Genomic DNA, 25,899 nt, shown 5'->3' on the forward strand with positions numbered 1-25,899 from the left:
ATCAAGCTATTCAGCATAATTCCCATCAAAAACTTAGCTGCCATTTTGGGTAAGACTTGACAAGCTGATTCTAAGATGCATATGGAAATGCAAAGCACCCAAAAGCTGAAACTATTTTACAAAATAAGAGCAAAGTAGGAGGACTCACGCATTCTGACTTCAAAACTTCAAAACAAAGTTACAGTAATCAAGACAGTGTGGTATTGGCATAGAGATCAATAGAATGGCATTTAGAATTGAGATATAAACCCTTATATTTATGGTCAATTGATTTTCAACAAGGGTACCAAAATAATTCAATGTAGAAAAAATAGCCTTTTCAACAAATGGGCCTGGAATAACATGATAACCACATATAAAAGAATGAAGTTGGACCCCCCCACACACACACAGCTTTTCATAACATATACAAAAATTAAGTGAACCATATTCCTAAATATGAGAGCTAAAACTATAAAACTCTTAGAAGAAAACCTAGGTGTAAATCTTTATTACCTCAGATTAGGTAATAGTTTTCTAGATGTGACCTCAGAGCCCAACAACCAAAGAAAAAAATAGGTAAATTAGACTCATTGACATTTAAAATTTCATTCTTCAAAGGACCCTAAAATTAAAAAGACAAGTTTTGACAAATGTAGAATTTGGAACACGCATACCTTGCTAGTGGTATTATAAAATGGTACACTTTTGGAAAACAGTTTGACAATTGCCTCAAAAAGTTAAATATAGAGTTACCATATGAGCCAGCATTCCACTTGTAGATATACACCCATGAGAATTAAAAACATGTTCAAACAGAAATTTATACACAAATGTTCATAGCATTATCCATAATATACAAAATAGGAAAATAACTAAAATATCAATCAACTGATGAATGGATAAGCAAAATATGTCTATACAATGGATCATTATTCAGTCACAAAAAGGAATGGCGTACTAACATATGCTATAACCTAGAGGAACCCTGAAAACACTATACTAAGTGAAATAAGCCAATCAGAAAGACCACATAATGTTTGCTTTCATTTTATGAGATGTCCAGAATTGGTGCATTCTTAGGGATAGAAAATAGATGAGTGGTAGCCAGGGTGTCGAGGGAAAGGAAAATAGGAGATGGCTGCTAATGGGTATAGGGTTTCTCTTCGTGGTGATGAAAATGTTCTAAAATTAGATAGTCGTGACAGTTGTATGACCCACTGAATAATAAAATCCAAAACGTGAGCTGACTTTTATGGTATGTGAATTTTCTCCATAAAAAATGTATAAACCTACCTAGAGTTCCCTTGTACAAGTTGTTTATATTATTATCATTTTCAAAATCAAATCCTTGAAGTTGATGTAAAATGTTACAAGAACAATCCCTCTGCACATCAGAGTATTACACAGAACAGCCATGCATTTGACTCTCGACCAAGGGAAATTTTGCTTTCTCCACATTTTGGCCTGGAGAATACTAGTGATAAATTGATACTGTGAAATGCCAAGCTGGTAATAAGAGACTGTTCCAGGAAAATGCACCCATTTCTCAAATCACATCTGTAGATGATTAAGTTAATTGGCTGTGTGATTTGATGGAGCGAGTAATGGACTAGACCCCATCTCTTACTGTGTGCCCCCACACTTGTCAATTACCTTTCTGCATTTGTTAGAATATCTATCCAGTAGAAAATCAATACCTACCTGCCCAATACATTTATAAGATTTTTGAGACAATCAAATGAAAACAAGATGTAAAGTTGTTTTGAAATTGACAGCACTATAAAAATATGAGACATTATTTATTTAACATTCTTCACTCTCCTTCTCCGGATTTGATTTTCAAAGAAGGGAAAGCATAAGGTGCTAAGTTAAACGCTCCCTTTCAGATATTGATTGAGAGGCTCTGGCTTTCTTCTTGAGGAAGAACATTGCATGGACTCAAAAACTTGAACTTGCGTGACATTAACAGAGCATTTTATAGAAAACCGTTATAATTTTTTTAATGTATCATTCTGACAGCATGAGAATGATATAGCAGCAGACAGGTTATTGTCAATTAAACACGAGCTGTCAGAAAGTCAGAAATGTTGAGGTATGGTGAGCATGAATCCTAAGCAGATCATATGGCAGCTGCTCAGCTGTTATTTTAACAGAGTCTCTGTACGTGTGTGTCATTTTCCTGCAGAATTTAATTTGAGTCCCTAACAACGGAGACATCTTTGCATTTGCATGTTGCTGTCAAGTCGAACTTGGACCTTCTAAGTGAGCTAGCATGGTGGGTGGTAGTGTGCAAGTGACATGTGGAGGAGATGGCTCTCATCTCATTTTCTTCCATTTAGGTTACATCGAAGAGGCTTGCATCATCCCTTGTCCCTCTGACTGCAAGCTTAGTGAGTGGTCCAACTGGTCACGGTGCAGCAAGTCCTGTGGGAGCGGTGTGAAGGTTCGGTCTAAATGGTTGCGTGAAAAACCATATAATGGAGGGAGGCCTTGCCCTAAATTGGACCATGTCAACCAGGTATTTTCTCCCATTGATTCTTATATTGAGAACACTGCATATTGTTTACAATCACTGTGATCTATTTTTTTCTTCAAATGGAGAAGAGTAAATAATAGCCCCTTTCAAATAAGAAATTTGACCCATTTTACCTTTAGAATGCCTGAGTTAATGTATGTATGCTATTAAAATACCAAATCAGATATATCTTTGCATCACATTTAGTACCCAGCATGTATATGCATATGAATATAATTAAATGGAAATTAAAACGACACCTACCTTTAAGATAATATCATAAAATTGTATCTAGCTGTGTGCTGAGAGCAAGATTGTCTCATTATTATACTTCCCTAGAATGTCAGAAAAGATATCTCAATTACCAACTACTTAAAATGAAAGCAAGTATATGGGTTGGGTCTAAAACTAGGAAATAGGTTTTGGATGTTCATTTAAATTTGTTTGATATAAAGTATGTTAAGAAAAAAGAAATATAAAGATGACCTCAAAGTCAGTGTTACTATGTTATCTACCAATTTAGTCATTGACCTGTTCAATTTTATCTGGAACTTTATTTGATTTTGTATGCTCACTTCGTTGTCTGCTGTTCATAGTTGTTACTTGTGTTCTACTGGAGATATGAAGTAAAAAGGCTAATAGAGGGAATGGTGACAAATTCAAATGTAATATAAGATGTAGGCAGTTATTATCTTGTTTGACCTACATGTGAGTTAAAAAAGAATAAATTTAATATAGTATATGTAGATATTAAGGTATGAATTTATATTGTCAGAGTCAAATGAACTAAGTCATATATATGAACCAACCTTAAATATGTAGATAGGTTTCACGCATACACAGACCATCTAATTTTAATCTCCAAACACACTGCTTTCCAATACACGTACTTTACTTCCTAAATTAACTTAAATTATTAATGATAATAAAGGTATACTATAGGGTGCTCCCTTCAACTTGCTAAATGGAATGCTGCCCAATTCATGAATCAGATAATAAAGCCAATTAGATCTTCAAAAATAATAATGATGAAGTAAAAATAAATGTACACCCTAGAGAAAATAAATTTTGAATAAAGAAATTAAAGATGAACAAAATGGAGAATTACATGCTACAGGAAGTACTGCTCTGAAAAAAATGTTGGTTTTTCCCTTGAGTGAATTTGCTGCACGTTCCCTTAAAGGCATCCAAAGGCAAATAATACACTGCACTGCTGCCATCTACTGGTAATTGAGTTTCCCTGCCAGAGTGAATATTTGCAAAGAAGAAAATTCAGTTACCTGACCCTAATGAAACAGAATAACTGAAATGTAAGGTTCATAATGCAAAAGAATATTTTTTACAAGTTTTGAAATCTTAAATTTTCAATGGTAAATTTAAATTGTAATAACTTTTAATCCATGATTCTAATAAAGAGAAATTTGACATATGCACATAGGTTCAGTGTGTGTGTGTGTGTGTGTGTGTGTGTGTGTGTACAGCCAGTCAGCCCTTCAATAAAATAAGCCATGCTTGCCTCAGCATCTTTTTACTAGTAAATTTTTAAAGGTTCAAGACCTTCTGCCAAGTTGTCTTCGCTATGAAAATTCTTTTACCTAAATCATGTCTCTGTCACTCTCCAACTCTGATAAAATTTAATTTTGATGGTGACATTTGCATACTTGTTAATCAGCTTACTGGTGTAAATTACAACATTAACAACTGAAAAATTCCAGCTAAAACGAGAAATACTAGATTGCTGACTATTTGAGTATAAATGTCCTACATTTAAAAAAATGGAATTTTCTAGGATTTATCAGTAACATGTTAGTAAAGAATATGCCAAGGTTTGTGTTAATTTTGAAAATTATAAGTCACATGCATTTTTTGCTATAATTCTACATTCCTCAATAAAATAATCAGTGGTCCATTGACTTGAAAATGGTCTTTGATTTTCCACTTTCTAATTAAGGAAGCAAATTCTCATTTCCTTGTAGATGGATTGATTAAATGTAGATGGATTGATTAAAATCAATAGATTAATCAATCAATCTATAGATAGATTTCATTCCCAATTTGGATCACAAAATATTTGCAGTCATTTATCAATCCCGCATGATATGTATTTTTAGGTCTAGTCAGTTTCTTAAGATTTCTTCATCCTGTTCATCTAATCTTTACCTTGACTGTGCTGTTTGTAATACTCATTTGTGTATCTTCACTTTCAACAATAATTAGGAGTTGCTTTTTCTCTTTTAGGGCTTAATAAAAATATTCTAATCATTTACCAAAAAAGAAAAGTAGACTTTTATGTGTGGATAACATAATATTTAAAACTTAGAACATGAATTTTTTTGCTCAATATACTGACATTTTTTCCTTATTTTTTTTTTCTTTCTTTTCCTCATTCCTGTTGAACACTACTCCAGGCACAGGTAAGAATTTTTAAACCTCCTGATTCGTGGTAGAGTGCTGCTTGTTTTCTTTTTCACTCCTGACTTCAGAGAATGGATTTCTTTTTCTGCTGTTGTCTTTTATCTTTTACAGGGAGAAAATAGCACATTTTCCATACAATTTTTGTTTTGCATCTGTTTCTCTCTCTCTCTCTCTCTGTCCTTCTAGCTTGCTACCTGTGTTTTCTCATTTTAATATCAGGGCCTGAGATACAGGAGTGGGGGGAACAAGTTTCACTTCACCAGCCTTGAAAAGGCAAGGACACCTCTTGTTAACGATGTCATGCTTCTTGGAGGGAGGGGTAAAGGTGCAGGTAGGCTGAGGATGGGCAGCAGGAAGTTGCTCTGAACTGATTTGTATTCAGTCCAGTGTAGGAGATTAAAATGAAAACCATTGAAAGATTAGGAAAAATGGCATTTCTCTTTCAGTGTTTTCCTTCCCCACAAGTTGTAGGGTAATGTTTTACCTGGTAGTATTTAGTCCCATTTAAATACAGTACCCAATGTGAAGGTGATCATTTATAACAGTAATTGTGGATTCTTATGCCAACAGCGCATATGATTTATTCTCACTTGGAATGGGTCTCCTTTACTCACTCACTGAAATTTGCACAAAAGAATAGCTCCAAGGGGCTATTTATATCTATATTTTCTGGATTTTTCTGGAATTAAGTAGTTACAAAAAAACAAACATATACTTGTGTGTGTGTGTGTGTGTGTGTGTGTGTGTGTTGTGAAATAGGAAATAGAGTTGAATGACCATAGATTTTGAAATCATTTTAAAAGACATTTTTCTTTAACAGTTGAGTCAGCTGTGTTGCAGTAGATTATGGTTTATTTATTTCCTTGATTTAGTCATTGTTCTCCTTGAGAAAAGAGGAAAATTGGTTCATTGTTCTAAAATCCTGAGACCAACACCCCACCCTAAATGTGGGGCTTTCAGCCTTCATGGACACCGGAGGACAGACAAGTTTGCTTTGTGTTATGTGGCTCTCCCTGCTTTGGGCTGTAGCTGTATAATACGAGACCAATTTCAGACCTTGCTTCCAAGCCCTGAATGATTGAGGGTTAGTTTTAAAGAGGCGTATTTCCTTATTTTTTACCGTTTAACTCAGTTTCACATATGGAATGCAAAAAAAGAGTATAAATTCTTATTATTACATACATTTATTTGAAAAACAGGCCAAGTCATATTTAAAAAAAAAAACAACTAGTTTTATATGCTTATTTACTTTATTAATTCATCTATTCATTCATTCATCTATTCAACAAACCTCTGTGGAATGCCTAACATCTGAGCACTCTGGCCTAAGCATTGGAGACACACAGGCCTGTGAACAAGACAGATGGCCCATGAAATCACAGTGCTGTGTGGTGTGGGTCAGTATGGGACAGTGTGTAATGGGTCTCATGTGCTCCACCTGATCAGATCTGCACCTGTGATGTCAAACCGGATCAAGAGAACACAGCACCGCTAGCCCTGCCCATCACTACTCTAACTCTCAGATTTCCTATATTCCTAGTTTAGAATAATGAACAAGAAAGGAGAGGAGTGAAAAGAATGTAATGATTGTTGTGATGTGAAGTGTCCCCACATATCCTCATCAGGTTCCCTGAGGAGAAATCCCTGAGAATTCATTGTGTGTGTTTCAGGTGTATGAGGTCGTTCCTTGCCACAGTCAGTGCAACCAGTACGTATGGGTCACAGAGCCATGGAGCATCTGCAAAGTGACCTTTGTCAACATGCGAGATAACTGTGGAGAGGGTGTGCAAACCCGAAAAGTGAGGTAAGGCCAAGCCTGGTTACGTGGACAAGGAACGTGCAATCTCCTACCGATCTCACGTGTGCCACTCTCACTCCTCCCCAGTCTCCTGACTAAAACTGTCTTTAGTTTTATTTCTAGGGAATCTGAGTGCATGGAAAACTCTAAGGGGATCTGCTTCAAGCAACAGTTTGTCACACTGGGTCTTCTGACATCAGGAGCCTCACTTCAAGGTGCTCCTGTGAAAAGAAAGGTTCACATATTGAATACAAGCTGAACTCATGCAGATTTTCTCAACCCCAATACTTTTTTCTTGAAGGCCAAAAATACTTCTTACTGCTTTTTAACGATAATCTATTATAAATCCTTGCTCCTTTACATAAAACTGGCTAAGTTTTGAATATTCTCTTCTCCTCCAGGAAGCCTTCTCTGGCCGCACTGCCCAGTAGGGTAGCCACTAGCCATATGTGGCTATTTAACTTTAAATTTTTTTAATGTTTATTTATTTTTGGGAGACAGAGTAAGGGAGGGACAGAGAGAGAGGGAGACACAGAATCTGAAGCAGGCTCCAGGCTCTGAGCCATCAGCACAGAGCCCCACACAGGGCTTGAGATCATGACCTGGGCTGAAATCAGACGCTCAACTGACTGAACCACCCAGGTACCCCTATTTCACTTTAAATTTAAACTGATTAAGGGTCACCTGGGTGGATCAGTCAATTAAGTGACAGACTCTTGGTTTCGCCTCAGGTCATGATCTCACAGTTTGTGAGTTTGAGCCCCACATTGAGCTCTGCACTGACAGTACTGAGCCTGCTTGGGATTCCTCTCTCTCTCTATCCTTCCCGTTCCCTGTCTCCCTCTCTCTCTCTCAAAATAAATAAATAAACTTTAAAAAATACATTTAAACTAGTTACAATTAAATTAAGAATGCATTTCCTCAGCCACACTAGACACATTTCAAGTGCTCAATAGCCAGAGGTGGCTAACAGCTGTTCTGTCAGACTGCAGAGATATAGAGTATTTCCATCATCACAGAAAGTTCTATTGAGCAGTGTTGCCCTATAGTACCCCGTATACCCCTCTTTGTTTTGAAAGGATCCATTTACTGGTCTGTCATTTTTATTAAACTCCATCATTTTCTCCAAACTGAGATCCTGTCATATTCATACAAATTCCCTAATGCTTAATACAAGTTTTATACTCATTAAGCTGCCCCTACAGTATCTGCATATGCCTCTTAGGGGTTCTAGAACCCTACCAAACAAGCGTATTTGGTTTTATTATCTCCACTTTGTAGAGTAGACTCAGAATTACTAAGTGATTTACCTAAAACACACATCTAGAAAAGTGACAGAATTGGCATTCAATCCACAGTCTCTTGTCACTCTTTTTTTCTATACTGAATTTTTTTAATGTTTATTTTTGAGAGCGAGAGAGAGTGAGTGAGAGGGGGAAGGGCAGAACGAGAGGGAGACAGGGAATCTGAAGCAAGCTCCAGGCTCTGAGCTGTCAGCACAGATCCCGATGCGGGGCTCGAACCCACAAACCGTGAGATGATGACCCGAGTTGAAGTTGGATGCTCAACCAACTGAGCCACCTAGGTGCCCTGTTTTATCACTTTTTATACCAGTTTCTTCCAACCCTTCTGAGTGACACACAGTATAGACAAATGTAAAAACATCCAGAACTTGACTACTTATGTTATGAGGAAGGCCACTGTCACCCATGATCTAACTTTTCATGAATAAGATTTATATTTCTCAACAGAAAAGTAGAGCAAATTAACATTCGTATCATAAAACTTTGGCACACTATGTGTAACTTTGCTTCCAGCAATAATAATTTCTATCTGTTTTTCCCAAGCCCTCTGAACTCTCAAGGTATTTTTCTCAGGAACTTAATAAAGGTGGAAGAGGGCCTGTGAGGTAATATGATAGGGAAATGTAAGGAAAAGACAGAGATTCCATTTTCTACCATTCCCTTCCAAATTTAAAATTTCTCCTTCAAATTTAAAAATACTTTCCTTATAAAAGTTTTTTTGATCAAGTTGGGCTTTTAGTTAGTAAGAAAAAGCGTAATAAAGAACAAGTGGCACACCTGAGTGACTCAATCGGTTGAGCCTCCGACTCTTGCTTTCAGCTCAGGTCATGATCCCAGGGTCATGGGATGGAGCCCTGTGTTGGGCTCTGCGCTGAGCATGGAGCCTGCTTAAGATTCTCCCTCTCCCTCTGCCCCTCTCCTGACTTATGCTCTCTTTCTCTCTAAAAACAAATGTTTTTAATTAAAAAAAAGAAACTATTCTTTCAGCTTTCCCTTCAACTATCTGTGTACATGTTGCTTTTTCTTGGTTGATAAATACATATTCTCACCATTTCCAAATACCTCTTAATCAAAGTAACTTTTGAGATCAATTTATGTTTTTAGTAAACATCTTTAATGTAAATAGAGAAAATAGAAGGTCAGTATTGATTATGATCTCTGATCACATAATAATGTTCCTTTTTGTTACTGACTTGAGTAGTAAACCTCTCTAACCTTATCCTCTGCTAATAATTAAGGTCAAAATGTACTGCTTATATGCAAGCATTGGGCAACATTTCAGGATAGATGAGTCTGCGAGACAGCATATTCCAATTTATCCAATCCCATTCTTTCTCTTTTAGGATGGTATGGCATAGCATACACTAAGTGGCCGAAGTGATTTTCCATGGTCAGAAGGGATATTTGCTCGCGGACATTATTTTTAGAATTGCCAGCACATGGTGACAATTAAAATTAATAATAATAATAAAAAGCAACAGATTTGGTTACTTTCATGGTTGCTTTTGAATTCTCTGCAATGTAGCCCCTTATTGTCACAGCCGTGGTGGGCCTCTGGCTCCACCCTTTGCCTTCAGCTTGGTTCTGCATGATGTTATTTCTAATACAGTTCAGTTTTCTCACATCATAATTCTGTCTCCTGTGGAAAGGAGAAAGGCCAAGAATGTGAATAAAGCAAATGCACTCAAAGTGCCTTCCGTTGTGCTTAAAACTTGATCCAAATATTTAGTCTGTACTCTAGAGTGATTTTAAAAGCTGGTTAATACCAAATGAAGTAAGTAAAACATAAAGAATCTGAATGTCAACAATAAAGGTCTTTTTAGCAATTGTGGCACCTTGAAATGAGGCTATTTGAATATAGTCACTAAAAGTTACATCCATAATGTATTTTTAATTTTTTTTCTTAAATGGCACAAAATAGTCAAGTTTGTTCCTATTTTGTGAGTCTGTTAAGAATGCTTTTCTCTGAGTGATAGACTCATGTGATTTTTTTTCTTCTGACTTTCCTAAACTGAATAAATTACCTATGTAATAAAAAATTAAAGAAGAAAAGCCTGTGAAAATGTAGTTTTATGTATATAAGTACTTAATCGAGTATTGAACATCTGTCCTTAACTCTGGATCAATAGGTAATTTTGCAAGTTAATCCTTGTTCGCTGTGTCAGTGCCCACCATGAATTCAATCTTTTCTTAGCAGCAAATCCAACTTTTGAGCATTAAACTCCGCTTCATGTCCTCTCAAAGCTCCTGTCAACAGAACATTTTTCAGTGCCATTGAAGATAGAACTTTTTCCTGGGAAACTAAAATTCTCCCAAAGAAATGTATAATTTTTTCTTCAGTGATGAAATCAAATATCTACCTCTGCATGTTTTTGTGGTGGTTTTCTATTTTTATCCGATATACCAAAAAAAAAAAGATGTGTAGGTGGTATTGTATGGGCATATTTTCAGACTAAAAATCCAACTAAGACATGACCAATAGCAGTTTTCTAGCCATTAAATGCATCCCACAGGAAAACGACGTTTCTCTTAAATTGGGCAGTACTGGATAGAAAGGCGTTTCTGCAGAGTAGGTTTGTGAAAATGCCATGTCCCCACTGATTGTAAATCCCTGGGAAAGGTGAAATTCCAGGTATAATTGATAATGTAATTTAACCAACAGTGTAAAACACTGCAGTGGGTTTGAGAGGCTGAAGAACTCAAGCCTGCCTTTTTAGTTCCAGCAATGCATTCTCTTCCCCAGCCTATTAAGCTGACTGACCCTCTCTGAGTTATAGATGAGGGATAAAGTTTTTCTCGTCTACTAGAACAGTGCTTGGGGAGATTATTAACGTCTGTAAAAGTCAAGTCTGATACTAGCCACGTTAATTAGCTCCTCAAGAGATGAGTAAACAAGACTACCACGACTGCTTACAAAACAGTGAAACATAATAAAATGTTTGAATTGGTTCTGTTAAAAAGAAAACTAACACTAAAAAAGGTGAAGATACAGGAAGATTGAAACAACCACATTTAGAGAATGTGTGCTATTATTATTACTACTATAATTGTTTTCACTTCTGGCTTTCTTTTAAAGTTATCAGCATATAGGAGGCTAAAATTACAAAACAACTTGATAAGTGCCATCAGTTAGTTTTGAAAATACCTAATGAAACCTCTCACTAGGAAAGTTCAGGATGCCTCATCTTTCATCATATAAAAATCTACCTTCTCTATGGACTATACCATTTTCTTCTGAAGAAAAAAGTGCATTATATTCCAAAATTACAACCCCTCTATGAATCTCTGTGGACCATTCCCCATTAGGTGCTACATCATATATGAGTGTAAAAGGCCCTCTCCTCTCAGAGGAAGACTGTATACTGAGTTTATAATACACACAGTGGCTATAATTATAAAAGATTATGATGACAGTCAAGTGTGGATTTTATATCATACTGAAGCTCTGCACGTATTTATGGGAGGCAGAGATCCTTTCATGTCTTCATGTTTGGAGAATTCAATTTATAAAATGCAAACTTTCCCACCTTCCAACACCTAAATGATGTCTTAGAAAGAACCATCTGTCCTATGGGTTGGCCACTGTTCTAATTGTCCTGGTTCTTTCACTGAATAGGTATATGTTTTCTTGTAGATGCATGCAGAATACAGCGGATGGCCCTTCTGACCATGTAGAAGATTACCTCTGTGATCCAGAAGAGATGCCCCTGGGCTCCAGAGAGTGCAAATTACCGTGTCCTGAGGATTGTGTGATATCTGAATGGGGTCCTTGGACCCGATGCACTTTGGTAAGATGATGAACCATTTATCAATATAGAGTTTACCCAGTTTTTTACCATGAAAGCTTCAGAGCTATTACTAAGAAAATAATAATTACTAAACCAAATTGCTTATGAAAGCAAGGGTGTTTTCTTCGCTACTTCATTTATGCCATTTAAAGTCAGCAGTGTTTTGTCTCACACTAGAACAGCTCAACTTCTTGCAACCTTTATGCCTTCCGCCATCCTCCTAGACCCGCACAAAATACCTTCAGATTAGTTTATAACTACACAGCATGTTAAAAACTGCCATGGTGATAATGATTCCTTCCAGGTAAAGGGGAAAAGAATGAAGCTCTAGTAAAGGTACTTTAATGGTGTCAGGTTATTGTCATCCCTTGCTTTTTGCCCAATCCATTTTATTTAAATTGTTGGAATAATCTTTCACACAGTGGGGATACTGCAGCAGGGGTATTGACACTGAAACGCAGAAGATCCTGGCAAGAAAGGGAATCGAAAGAAGGAAGCTGTGTGTCAGTGAATCTCTTTCCACACACTGACTCCGTGTCTCTGTGGGCCTGGAAAGCCAGCTGAGACTTTCAAATCACACAAAGCTTCTAGATTTCAACAGCCCGTAGGGGCTCTTCCACAGGACCCTGGGAAGAGTCATTTGAAACAGAACTGGCTGAGCATGTAGGAAATGTGGCTTAGCGCAGGCACCTCTGCAAAGCTGTACGTTTCAAAATGGCATCAAAAACACGGGAAGAATACATCTAATGTGGAATTAATTTGCTGAAATACAACATAAGACAGTTTCAAAGAATTTACGATGCGTGTTTTCAAAGTGAGATTAATTTTCTATCTCAGGGTTAACATTATTAAAGGTGCTGATTAACAGCCAACTGATAGAGCAGGGGCAAAACAGGGCTGCCGGTGGACTTGGATACAGGTTAAATAGTGACAAAGAATCAGCTCTTTAATAAGGGTATGCAAATGATTTTCTGTTCTAATTCCATAGCATCATATCTGAAGTTCCTGTTCTTAGAAACCAGATGTTTTCAGAACAAGACTGTGCCAGTAACAGAATGGCAAGCTAGTCTTTTTTAACTGCTGAATTGTGTTTGTGGGCATGTATATGTGCCCATTAGGAAAAGAAAGGTCACTAAAACTAGTTATTTAAAGCCACCCTTAAAATGGTCTTTCAGGTCTAAGAAACTTGGATGGATGGATGGATGGATGGACAGACGGACGGACAGATAGATAGATAGATAGATGACAGATTTCTGTATTCATGATCTATAATAACTAATATGTTAAAATCACCCTTAAAATGGTTTTTCAGGTCCAAGAAACTATATTAGATAGAAAGATTGTTTACAAATTCTGTATTAGTGATCTACAATAATTAATATGATCATATGTGTGTGTTTACATATGTGTGATGGGATGTATTGATTGGTATTTGACACAAAGACTCTTAAGCATATAGCTAGATGGGACATCGGAAACTCATCTAACACTTGATTTTATAGATGGCGACACTGAGGTGTAATGAGAATGGCCCAAAAATTCTAACTCCTGCTCCAGTGCTCTCCCTCATATATTAGCTCTTGTGTGCCTGGGGATTCACCATTCTGAGGAGTTGTATTATTCTTTGTCAGCCTTGCAATCAAAGCAGTTTCCGGCAAAGGTCAGCTGATCCCATCAGACAACCTGCTGATGAAGGAAGAGCCTGCCCTAATGCCGTTGAAAAGGAACCTTGTAACCTAAACAAAAACTGCTTCCACTATGATTATAATGTAACAGGTATGTGCATAGTCATCTCATCACAGAGTTAAAGGCCAAATCCTGTGCCTTTCATCTCAGCAGTATTCCCGTAAGTATTGTTCTTCTCCATCTGGGTCCCTTTTGGACATGCTTCTTACTTTCCCGGAGATAATTCTTTATTTAATGACAGAAATATTTATCTATTTCTCAGTAAACATCAGGATAGAGAATGAAAATATCACACAAACATTGAGCCCGTAAGGTAGATTGTGAATAGCCTAAATGATCCTATTGAAGACATCCTCCCACTTTGGGAAGGTGCAAATAAAAGATACATATCTTTCCCATAAGTATCAGGTTTATTGAAAGATGTCTTTCTTCTTCAGAAGATGTTTAATACCTATAACATACTGGGACAAAGTTCTTGGTGTGGGGGCAGTTTATAAGCATGATGAGTCTGATGTAAAAATGTCAGCAATCTTAAGCTACCAAAAAACCGTATGAAGAAGAGACAAACATTTCCGCATTATCAAAGGTACAGATGAAAAAGGATGAATGTTTTTTTCAGAAGAAAAGACTTATTATGACTTCATTTTTTCCCATAACCCTCCTCTCATACCATAAAGGCTCAAATTCTAAGAAAGAAGAGAATGCGTTGGTTTATATGATGTAAGGCAACACTGAAGCTTATTTTGGAATTTTTCCCAAGTAATTTTCCCGCTGAAACAAACTCTAAACATTGTGCACTAACACACAGCAGTCAGATTGGCTTTTTGTCTCCTTAGGTTTTTCTCTTCCATTTCCTTTGATGATACAAAGAAGTCACAGTTCTCTGGGACATGCTATGCTACCCTGGAAGGAAAGATTGAAAGAATTACTTTGCAAAAGACATGAAATAAAAGAATTAAATAGATATGGCCAAAGTGATTTTGAAAGAAATAAGTGTATATTTTAAAACATTCTAAGTATGGACAGTAAGTGAAATAGTGTTTTGTTTGAAATAATGTTAAAATTTAAATTTCTACTTTTATTAGGAAAAAAACGTTTTTAAGTGACATTCGATCTGCAGGCCAAAGCCAGTTTCACACTGTCACCAAAAGGCTAGCTGTCAAGATTGTCAGGTAGACATCTGCCTTCAAGAATAATCCCCATAGCTATGTGCAACCCCAGCAATTCCATTTGACTCTTGATATGTTCAAAGCCGGGACCCATATGCTCTGCATGTGGGATGATTGATTGTGGGGCTTAGGAAGCAGTTGTGAATTAAATATGGGATTCAGGTCATCAGAGTTTCATTTGAAATCTGTTTCATACATAGCCTTCTGTTCTGATGGGCTCCCTTCCTTTCAGACTGGAGCACGTGTCAGCTCAGTGAGAAGGCAGTTTGTGGAAATGGCATTAAAACAAGGATGTTGGATTGTGTTCGAAGTGATGGCAAGTCGGTTGACCTGAAATACTGTGAAGAGGTGAGGGGATACTGTGTTATATCTTTGTGAGTAAATTCTTCCCTAATAATTTCAATTCATGCTGAGCCAAGTGACCTGTGCTCAGTGCAGCTCATTGCCAGCAGATGGTTTTCTATACTACTCAGAGGCTGTTAAGCACCCTCTTGAAAAGAAACACTGTCCAACTACTGACTTCTACACATAATTTCCTGTATTTTGTTCTGCTTGGAGCCCAAAGGTATGCTAATTAGCCTATTTGGAAAGAAATGCTTGGGGAACAATAAGTAATCAAGGTGAATAAAGGCAATAAATCTTAATCAGACTACTCATCATCTTTTGTAATGTCATGTGAATTTTGTGTTGCCTGGGACACCTGCCAAGAGCCATCATTTATTCTCTCTGTTGCTAAACATTGATCGCATGTGGTTTGGTAGCAGATTTTGATATTAGGATCTAATATCCAGCTGTGAGAGTCTAAGTACTCAGGTCTGGGTAAGAGAGAGCTTGAAATTCAAACAAAGGAATGAAGTCTGCCATTATATCTTTGAGGTGCAGAGAATTGTAACTGTTAATTTTCCAATTTATAAAAGTAATGTCATCATTTCTAGGTATGACCTTATGAAATGTGAGGAAACATAGTTGTTGGCCTTTCTCTTCCTGAAGCTACACTTCATGTTGTAATTATTTTGTCCGACTTCCAGACCAAAAGGGTCCCCACATTCCTGACAGGTTTTAACTCCTCCTGCATCTAAACCCCACTGGGTTAAACATGAACCAAGATAAACAGGAGCCTCAATAGATCTTGAACACATAGAGAGGAGCTTATGACTTCATTAGGGTTCAGCAGACATGGTGACCATGACTTCTACCTACACATCTTGGGGGCTATATAAGCCCATGGGAAATTATTCCAGCTACTAAGAGAAAACTCCAGATGGAGATAATATCAATCCATTTGATATCTTTATCATGTAGACCTAACAACTTCCTTATATCTGTCCATGGGAATGGAGCTGCTAAGTGTTCTGAAAACAAGTTGTTTAGTTAGTAAATTCCTCCCACTACCATCTTATTACATAATTTAGTGTATTCATACTTTAGTTATAAATTTTATACCTGAATTAATTTGGTTTTGAAACTAGTAACATCAAAGTAATGTAACCATTATAAAAAATAACATTAGTATTAATGAACATTACTATAGTCATATGCTGGCTGGAGAGCTGTCATCTACTTCCAGTTGATTAATATATCGCCTTTTCTGCAAACGTACATGTAAATGTCCTCCTGGATCAGAATGAAATATACATTAAATAGCTGAGAGCTTTGTGAAAGCTAACCCCAAATCATACAAACCCAATTAAAAAATAAGTGACTACAGGACAGAGGTATAAATAGCGTCCTTTATTTCTTAAATAAAATGTGAGTAAAACCTTGAGAAATAACTGTTATTTTAATTATCCAGGAGCCTAGATAAATTTACTTTTATGCATTAATGTTACATTGTTTGAATACTGTGGTAACAATTAGGGATTCAAATCATAACATTGGAGTAATCACTGTCTTTAGGAAGTACAGTGCTACTCTCAACAGGAATTGGAATAAACAACTCCTATCCTGTTTATGCATCCCCGTGGATGCGGTAGTATTAACTAATATCCCTGAGAAAAGCTGGCTATCTTTTTAAATAATGGATTGATTGCCTACCTACTAATACATGTGCAAACCCTGCATTCAGAACAACAGCAGTAGCTAACTCTTGCTGTTTCCCTAAGAACCAGAAAGAAATAATGCCATTCCCCCACAGCAAAGGGGACAATTAGGGTTAAACCTATCTAGCATTTATATAGCATTTTTTTCTTTGATGTTTTTCAGACATTTATTCATCCAATCCTAGTAATTGCTTTCTCCTTTCCTCTTCTTTGATCCCTGAACAGGTTTCTTTTCATTTAGTTAGACACATATGTTTAGATAGATGAGAGAGTAAGAGAAGAAGAAAAAAAGAGGAACAATAAATGTAAGAAAAAACCATAGTAGACTGTTAAAATGTCTTACCACTGGATACCAGAAAGATCTATAAACAGACCTCCTTTTCAACTCTGCAGTGAAATAAGTCATAGTAGCTGAATTCTGTGATTCAAACCCTCTCTCCATGAAACTATTATCTGCCTTAAATGTTACACATCCTTATTAGCATATAATTGCCTTAAGTCTCCTTTCTCCAACCTCCCATGATTTAAGTGACTTTTTGAGACCTTAATTAAGTGATATGGTAAAAATGTTCATACCAAATCCTCAGCTTTGTCAAGTATTACTGGTGAAGAATATAATAGGAATGCCTGGAGAGATGTGTACCATACAGTCACTGATCTGATCCTCTCTCAGTGGACAACTTAGAGCTGAGAGCTGTACTTGAACCACAATATAACATTTCTTTGGCCATCTTTTACTATATACCATAGACACTATAAACTTCTCTTTCATGCAAAAATTTTAAAAACCATTTTAAAAATCCCAAGGATTAAAAACAAAACAAAACCTGTAGTCTCCTAACAAGCTCTTAAGCACTACTATTTTCATACTACTTTGTACCTTGGGCTTTTTAACTGTTTGCATATAAAAGTAGATGAGTTTGAAATCTCATATTTTAAAAGCAGGATGCTTAAACAAGGAAGGAACTCAATGCTAATAAAATGTCACAGTATCAGAATCTAGTGAGAGGCTAACCAAAATAAGTGAATTATACCTCAGTTAGCTGCTGAGATCAGTTTTAGAAAAGAAAATCTTTGTAAAAAATAAATGCGTATAAAATATTTGTAATCAAAAAATTCTGGCAACCCATATTTCCTTTTGAGAGAGATAACATACTTAACTATTATCGAATATTATTTCAATGTTATATTATTAGTTTTTGAGTGATAATTTGTCTTTTAAACCTTTTGTTTTTCAGTGTTAACATGACACATAAAAAGAAATAATATCCCAAAGATACAATTATAAATCTAGATATTGGTGATATTCTTGGTTTTTAACTAATGGGAAGCAATCATGCTTACACCTATCTCGTTACTCCTTTAGGGAAAGTAAACCAATTTAGAGACTAAATCTACATTTTTTTCATTCCTTATTTAAAAAGTTCAACAACGGGAATGCCTGAGTGGCTCAACATCAAGCCCTGCACTGGGCTCTGTGCTGGGCATGAAGGCTGCTTAAGATTCTCTCTCTCCTTCTACCTCAGCCCCTCCCCAACTAGCTGTCTATCTCAAAAAAAATTATTTTTTAAATTTAGGAGGTCAAGCGTAGCTCAGTCAGTTAACAGTCTGACTTGGTTTCAACTCAGGTTATGATCTCACAGTCTGTGAGCTCGAGCCCCACGGAGGGCTCCACACTGACAGCATGGAGCCTGCTTGGGATTCTCTCTCTCTCTCTCTCTCTCTCTCTCTCTCTCTCTCTCTCTCTCCCTCTCTCTCTCTCTCTCTCCCTCCCTCTCCCTCTCCCTTTCCCTCTCTCCCTCTCTCTCTGCCTCTCCCCCAATTATATATGCTCTCTCTCTCAAAATAAGTAAACTTAAGGGGTGCCTGGGTGGCTCAGTCAGTTAAGCCTCTGACTTCAGCTCAGGTTATGATCTCATGATCCATGAGGTCTAGCCCCACATCAGGCTCTGTACTGACAGCTCAGAGCCTGGAGTCTGCTTTGGATTCTGTGTCTCCCTCTCTCTCTGCCACTCCCCCTCTTGCCCTCTGTCTCTCTCTCTCTCTCTCAAAATATAAACAAACATTTAAAAAAATTAAAAAAAAAATAACTAACTTAAAAAAATGATGATAGCATTAGCTAAAATTTAAAAACTTTTTTTTTAATTTGAAAGTTCAACAATGTATATGGAGTAAATGGACTCCTCCGTTCATCCTGTGCCCTTTGTTCCCACTCTCGTGGGTTGAACAACTTTATAGTTTTAAGTTTGGGTGTTTGTCCTCCAGATACCATTTTATTTTATTATGCATCTTGCTTATTCTTCCTCTCCTCTCCTCCCCACTACTATTTTTTTTCTTCCTCCCATCCTCCCTCTAATAATAAGACACATCATGGCATCCTTCCAGGTCAGTAAAACAGATCTACCTCTTTCCTTTCAGCTTGGCCTGGAGAAGAACTGGCAGATGAACACATCCTGCATGGTGGAATGTCCTATAAACTGTCAGCTTTCTGACTGGTCTCCTTGGTCAGAATGCTCTCAAACATGTGGCCTCACAGGTTTGTTTGTACCTTCATTAGCATTAGATTAATAGTCAAGGAATATGAAATATCACTCTTGCTTTAATGCTTACCAGATAATTTTCATAAAGGTTGAATCAGTGTCTTTCCTTTCAAAATGTCTGAGACTTGTCCCTTGGATCTCCTCAGGAGAAATGTCTGTGATGCCTTCTTTCAAGATAGATGCTTACACAAATATATCACTTTGCATCACTTTGTATCTCTTAAAGGAAAAATGATCCGAAGACGAACAGTGACTCAGCCCTTTCAGGGTGATGGACGACCATGCCCTGCCCTGATGGAACAGTCTAAGCCTTGCCCAGTGAAGCCCTGTTATCAATGGCAATATGGCCAGTGGTCTCTATGCCAAGTACAGGTAATCAAATCTCAAGAAGTTGTATAGAGGGTCGCCTGGATGGCTCAGGCAATTAAGCGTCTGTCTCTTGATCTCAGATCAGGTCTTGATCTCAGGGTCATGAGTTCAAGCCCCTCATTGGGCTCCATGGAGCACGGAGCCTACTTAAAAAAGGTGTGGGGGGCCACCTTGGTGGCTCAGTCATTTGAGCATCCGACTCTTGATTTCAGCTCAGGTCATGATCCCAGGGTCATACAAAAGAGCCCTGTGTCTGACTTCCCTCTGAGTGCAGAACCTGCTTAGGATTCTCTCTCTCTCTTTGCCCCTCTTCACATTCACTCTCTTTAAAAAAAAAAAAAATATATATATATATATATATATATATAGAGAGAGAGAGAGAGAGAGAGAGACAGAGACAGAGAGACAGAGAGACAGAGACAGAGACAGAGTGAGAGACAGAGAGAGAGACAGAGAGACAGGTGTGTTCTTTATCTGCAGAGATTTAGTTTCAGAAATATTTTTCAGAACTTACAGATGACATGTTTCCTCTTAAAGATTTTAGGTGCCTTGCTATTTCCTAACTGTTTAATTAGTTTTGATAACCAGCAGTCCCTGTCCTGTGTGTTTAAAATCATTTGGAGACAGATTCATTTTAATGAAAATTTATTTGCCTGTCTTCGGCTACAAAAAAAATAAATTGTTCATTGTATACTTTATGGCTAGTGTGCTACAGGACTTCTTCTCTAGGGTTTCAAATGCTTCTTTAACTGCTCATAAATCAAGATCAGTGGTGCAGAAGATGACTGTAAGTGATGAGCTTGCTAATGAATTATTTTTCTTTTCCTAATTAGTTATTTCTTCCTGCATTCTAGGATGCCCAGTGTGGTGAAGGGACCAGAACGAGGAACATTTCTTGTGTAGTGAGTGATGGGTCAGGTGATGATTTCGGCAAAGTGGTGGATGAAGAATTCTGTACTGACATTGAACCTATTATAGAGGGTAATAAAAAAATGGTTCTCGAGGAGACCTGCACCCAGCCTTGCCCAGGTAACAATAACAAAATGTTATTCATAGTTTGGTCATTTCTTACTAGACCTAGGATAGAGAAGAGCTTGCACTTGCTAGTCTAAGTTAAGGCATGTCAGCAAGTCTTCTCATTCAGTAGTATCTGTGTCAACAACTGGATACATAGCATGGATGCAGGGGTTACTGCCTTGTTACTGCCAACTCAGGGTGAAGTCCAGGTCTCCCGTGTGGCCTCTGCTGCCACCCTGGGGTTCTAACACCCGCAGAGGAGGGCAGTTAAGGCCTTAGGCTCCTGCTTGACAGGGAACGTATGAAAGGGAATTTGTATCTATTTAGGATTTCCAGGAGAGAGAGAAGCAGGGTTTTAACACAAATGGCTAACAAAAGATTTAAGTCCTATAATTAATGAAAACTTACTTTGGGTCCTGAAAAGAATCAAAAACAAAATCACACCTAGATACACTGTAGTTAAAACACAAAATGTAGAAAACTAGTAAAGCATGCAGAAAGAAAAAAAAGAGTACTTACAACTGGAAGGCAATCAGTTAGAATCATAAAAAATTCTTCTTAGTTACAATGAAAGTCTGAAGACAATGGAATATATGCACAGTGTGATGGAAAATAGTCATGAGCCTAAAATCCTTTCCCCAGCAAAATCATTCGAGAGTGAGAAAAAAATATTATGGAAGAAAATATTGAAAGAAATTACCACAATTCAGAGTTGGACACATGGGTTCATGCAGTAAAATGTGGAAAGCAAATATCGTATATTAAATAGTTTAGAAATAATTGGAAGAGAGTGATAAGCTAATATTTAGGAAGTTGGGCTTGGTTCAGAGAACTGTAGGGTAGACAGAAGATCAAAATAAGCTCAACATCAAGCATGAGCCTAAGGCTTTGAGAAAGATGGGGGCAACAATTTATTAGTAGACGAGAGAGAAGTAAGACTGGAAGTAAATGGCCTGTATTTCACCCTCAGTGGAAAGTTTTTATTCTCCACTTTGCTTATAATTATGAGAAGGAAAAAATAGATCTCTTTAAGGAATGTGTTATTTTGAATAAGATCCCCAAAAAATAAAAATAAGGATTTGGCAAACAAATTTTGACTGGAGACAAAAATAGACTACCTAAATAAAAAAGTTATGGTTTAAGGAAATTTTAAAGATGGAGGACATATTTTCAAAAGTTTATTTTAATGGATTGAGGTCTCTAAATGCTGTAAAAAGCTTACGATATGGGTTGCTCATTCTCTCATCAGTTTATTCATTCTTAAGTAAATTGAGATGATAATATTGGCACTTTTCTATAGTTTATTAAGATGAACTGAATAAAATTAAAACAGAGCAGTAAAGTAAAATAATCCCTGATATTTTGAACTATATGCTAGATTTTGAGGGCATTCCTCACAACCGTAACAACAGCCTTTGTACGTACTTATAGTTTCATCTGCTTCAAATGAAGAAAGATCTTTTTAAAAATCTTACGTTCAAGACCTCGATTAAGTGTTGCTTCTTAGACATTCCTGCACCTGCTAATAATAACCTATTCCTGATCCAGCAATTCCCCTACTCCATTTCCTGCCCTCCCCCCACCCCCCAAAAAACTGGCCTGATTGCAGTCCACATTCTCACATACAATTCAGTAAAATCATTTTGCTTCACAGCTGACCAAGGTTGAGGCTGTGGCAGCAGGTAAGGGCTCTGGGCAGAGCCAAGGACTGAACCTTTGGGCTTTGATGTGCTAAATGGCCACATAGTCAAAAGGCACCAGAACTAAAAGTTGGAAGGCCTATCCATTCCAGAGCCAAATCTCCAGCGCCATGAATAGGATTATCGTGATAACCACAACACGGAGCAGCACTAGCAGCCTTGCCAGGAATTCGTGTCTGCTTTCCTGTGGAGTTTGTCTACTTGTTTTCTTATACTTCCTACAGCACAATCACCCACTCATTTTATTATTATTATCAGGTGTTACTGGGGGCTAGACACAGGGCTCAATACATTGAGAGACATATATACCCTGTCCTCATTGAGTTTACCTTCTAATGGAAGAGACTGGTGCTAATCTAATAGTAACATAAATAAACACAAGATTGAAATTTGTCTTAAGTTACCCAAAGGAAAACAAGATCCCACAATAACATAAAACAGAACAAACACACTATTCTAATTAAATTAATTACAAACCCATAAGGAGGCTGCTCTTCTAAGTTACCATCTCTTCATCCCAGTTGCCAGTTTTCTCCAATAATGGGTTTTGAAAACGAGCGACATATGAGCTAATAAGCTTTAAAGTAAGTAAAATACTGAAGGAGGAAGTGCATTTTATATACTTGTCCTATCTTTTGCAGGCATAGTGTGGTTTATGATTATAATGGTTTATATGGTCAAAACATAAAAATATGTTTAGTACAAGCCCAATGTCTCACTGTCATTTGCTGTTATTCAGCCTTTAAAGCCTGACATGGATTCTTTCGGGGTGACAATTATATAATTCACAGACAAATATTAAAAGATTTATTGAGTTTTGTTGTAAAATACACTATGTCAAGTGATATAATCACAGAGATAAAGCCTACCAGTAAAAAAAAAAAAAAAAAAAAAAAAAAAAGATATGTTTTATTTCCATGTAGTTTGCAATCACTGGGGTGTAGTTACATTACCTTTATCTTGAGAGGACTATTTAAAAATGTAATAGTTTTTCCTATGTATTTAAAAACTGAGTAACCCCAAAGTATTTAAACATGCTTCGTAGTTTCTTTTTCCATAACACTTCTAAAATTTAGTAGAATTTTCTGCACTTCAGGATGACATTGACTATTAATGACATACTATAATAAAGGTCTACAAAAATCACTCCACTTTACTGTTATACATATACCTATTAGCCAGTTATTCACGTCTGGCCAATATTTCTTAATTATAACACAAGACATGTTTTCATTAATCAGATCTCCAGGCAAATTTGTGCTAATATTAGGCATCTTCAGCATAATATAAGGCAATATGAATTATGCATATGGTATGGCTGGAATAATTAAAATGATAAGAATCCCTGTGGATTCGTGTCTATCATAATTTACTATAGCCTGTGTACAGTATCACCAGTCAGTCCTGAAGAATGGATGGCTATACAGGAAAGGTATATTTCATCAAATCCTCCTTGTTCTCCAAGTAGTTGAAGATGTTGAACACAGGATACACCAGGGCCCAGCAATTCCACTCCTAAGTATACACCCAGTAGAAATGCATATATAAGTTCAAAGACTCACACTAAGATGTTCACAATAGCAGTATTCATTATAGAAATAATGTAGAACTCTCCACCTGCCCATCAAAAGAATGGTATCTAACTTATGATACAGTCATATAATGGAGTAAAATACAGCACTAACAATCACAGTGAAACTACATAAATACATGTGGATCCTGCAAACATAAATGAGTGAAGTATTTTTTACACATACAGATGGTACGATTCCATATATCACACAAGAAAGGTTTCTGAAATTCTGAGAATGTCCTGTTGCTTGATTTGGGCATTGGCCGCAAAGTTATAAAATCAGACTGTGAAAATTTGAACATTTATAATATGTGATCATTTTTCATGCATATTCTTCTTCAATAAATAATTGAAAAAAATAATTCGATTGAAGATGTAGGTCAGATAAAGTCACAAGGATTATTACTACTACTGCAGTTGCTGCTCAGTTGACTGTCTCACCTCACACCTCTGGCAAGAAATAGGAAAAACTAAAGTATAAATGCCAGTTTTCTCAGCCTTGGAGTTCAAGTGTTTTTGAAATTATGCATATCTACAAGACAAATTTCATGTATATTTAGATTTTCATTGGTACTACCAAGTGCTTAATAAACCTCTTCACCATGTCAAGAATGGTGGTAGGTTTTTTTTGTTTTGTTTTGTTTTTTAATATATAAAGTTTATTTTAGAGGGAGAGCACATGCACGAAAGAGAAAGAGGGAGAAGGGCAGAGAGAGAGAGGAAGAATCCCAAGCAGGCTTCTCACTAACAGTGCAGGGCTTGACGCGGGACTCAAACTCACCAACCACCCTGAGATCATGACCTGAACCAAAATCTAGAGTCAGATCCTTAACCGACTGAGCCACGCAGGCGTCCCTGGAGTGGTGGTAGGTTTTAATCAACTGTTTGTTGTCTCTTAAGAGGAGGTGAATAATAAGACACAAGATCCTGGAAGCTGTAGTTTCTATTCAGCAACATCCACTCCAAAACTAACATTAATATACACTTGTAAACCACATTTAAACTTGCCAAAAGTTTAAATTTATTTATCCTATAAATATCATGTATGACTAGCATACCAAAAAACATTTCCCAGTGAGGTGAAGAAATATAATTACTAGCTGGACGGCTGCTATTTATGGGTATGTGTATGAACTACCAACCGGTGTTTTACAGGTGACTGTTATCTGAAGGACTGGTCTTCGTGGAGCCTGTGTCAGATAACCTGCGTGAATGGTGAGGACCTAGGCTTTGGTGGAATACAGGTCCGTTCCAGAGCTGTGATCATACAAGAACTAGAAAATCAACATCTATGCCCAGAGCAAATGTTAGAAACAAAATCATGTGATGGTGAGTGCTGCAATTCATGAAATCTTTTCAATTTAGTTTTAAGAGACAAAAGCGTAAGATACAGAATTTTCTGTTCAATAAGTAAATTTGCTAAGATCTCTTAAGACTGAGAATTAAGAGTAGGATTCTGAATTCTAAAAAGTTACAGGAAGAAAAATCTCTCACCCTTCAAAAATTAGATAAAAAATGTAAAAAATGGTTCACAGTTTTATTAGCTACAGAAGGCCCAGATAATTAAGAGCACATTATTTGGACACTCAGACAATCCTGATCATGTATGACTCTAACAATATCCTTTATTTAAGTTAAAGGAAACAAAGAAAAACTACAAATCCGCATCAAAATGAGAGATTTTTATTATATTCTTATAAATTGATAAAGTATTGGTAAGAACTAATATGACATAACACATGAACATACATGTTTATATGTCTCTGTGTGAATGTATACACACATATAGAGCCATGCACCCAATATAAACAGTACATGACATTTTCAAAAACAACAGAGCATTAAAATGTCATACTTTGGGAACACAGAGGCAGTCTAAGTGAAAACAAAAGACTTTATATCTAGTATAGAACATAGGTCCTCTCCTTCCTGCTTGTCTTTGGAAACAATTAAAGAGTATGACAATTAATAGCAAATAGGAGTCAAAATACTACTTTTTTTTAC

General features: G+C 36.8%; 1 protein-coding gene across 3 annotated transcripts in view; it reads left to right on the forward strand.

The window, feature by feature from the left end:
• THSD7A (thrombospondin type 1 domain containing 7A) overlaps positions 1–25,899 on the forward strand; it is a 434,325-nt gene that overhangs the window by 386,238 nt on the left and 22,188 nt on the right. For all 3 annotated transcript variants that reach the window (XM_053218410.1, XM_053218412.1, XM_053218411.1), the window contains 9 exons: positions 2,322–2,500; positions 6,583–6,716; positions 11,649–11,802; positions 13,434–13,578; positions 14,890–15,005; positions 19,115–19,232; positions 19,463–19,608; positions 20,460–20,634; positions 25,051–25,224. In XM_053218410.1, coding sequence (XP_053074385.1) covers positions 2,322–2,500; positions 6,583–6,716; positions 11,649–11,802; positions 13,434–13,578; positions 14,890–15,005; positions 19,115–19,232; positions 19,463–19,608; positions 20,460–20,634; positions 25,051–25,224 — 1,341 coding nt within the window. The remainder of the gene's footprint in view (positions 1–2,321; positions 2,501–6,582; positions 6,717–11,648; positions 11,803–13,433; positions 13,579–14,889; positions 15,006–19,114; positions 19,233–19,462; positions 19,609–20,459; positions 20,635–25,050; positions 25,225–25,899) is intronic.

Source organism: Acinonyx jubatus, chromosome A2 (assembly GCF_027475565.1).
Source record: "Acinonyx jubatus isolate Ajub_Pintada_27869175 chromosome A2, VMU_Ajub_asm_v1.0, whole genome shotgun sequence".
In the NCBI taxonomy this organism is placed as follows: Eukaryota; Metazoa; Chordata; class Mammalia; order Carnivora; family Felidae; genus Acinonyx; species Acinonyx jubatus.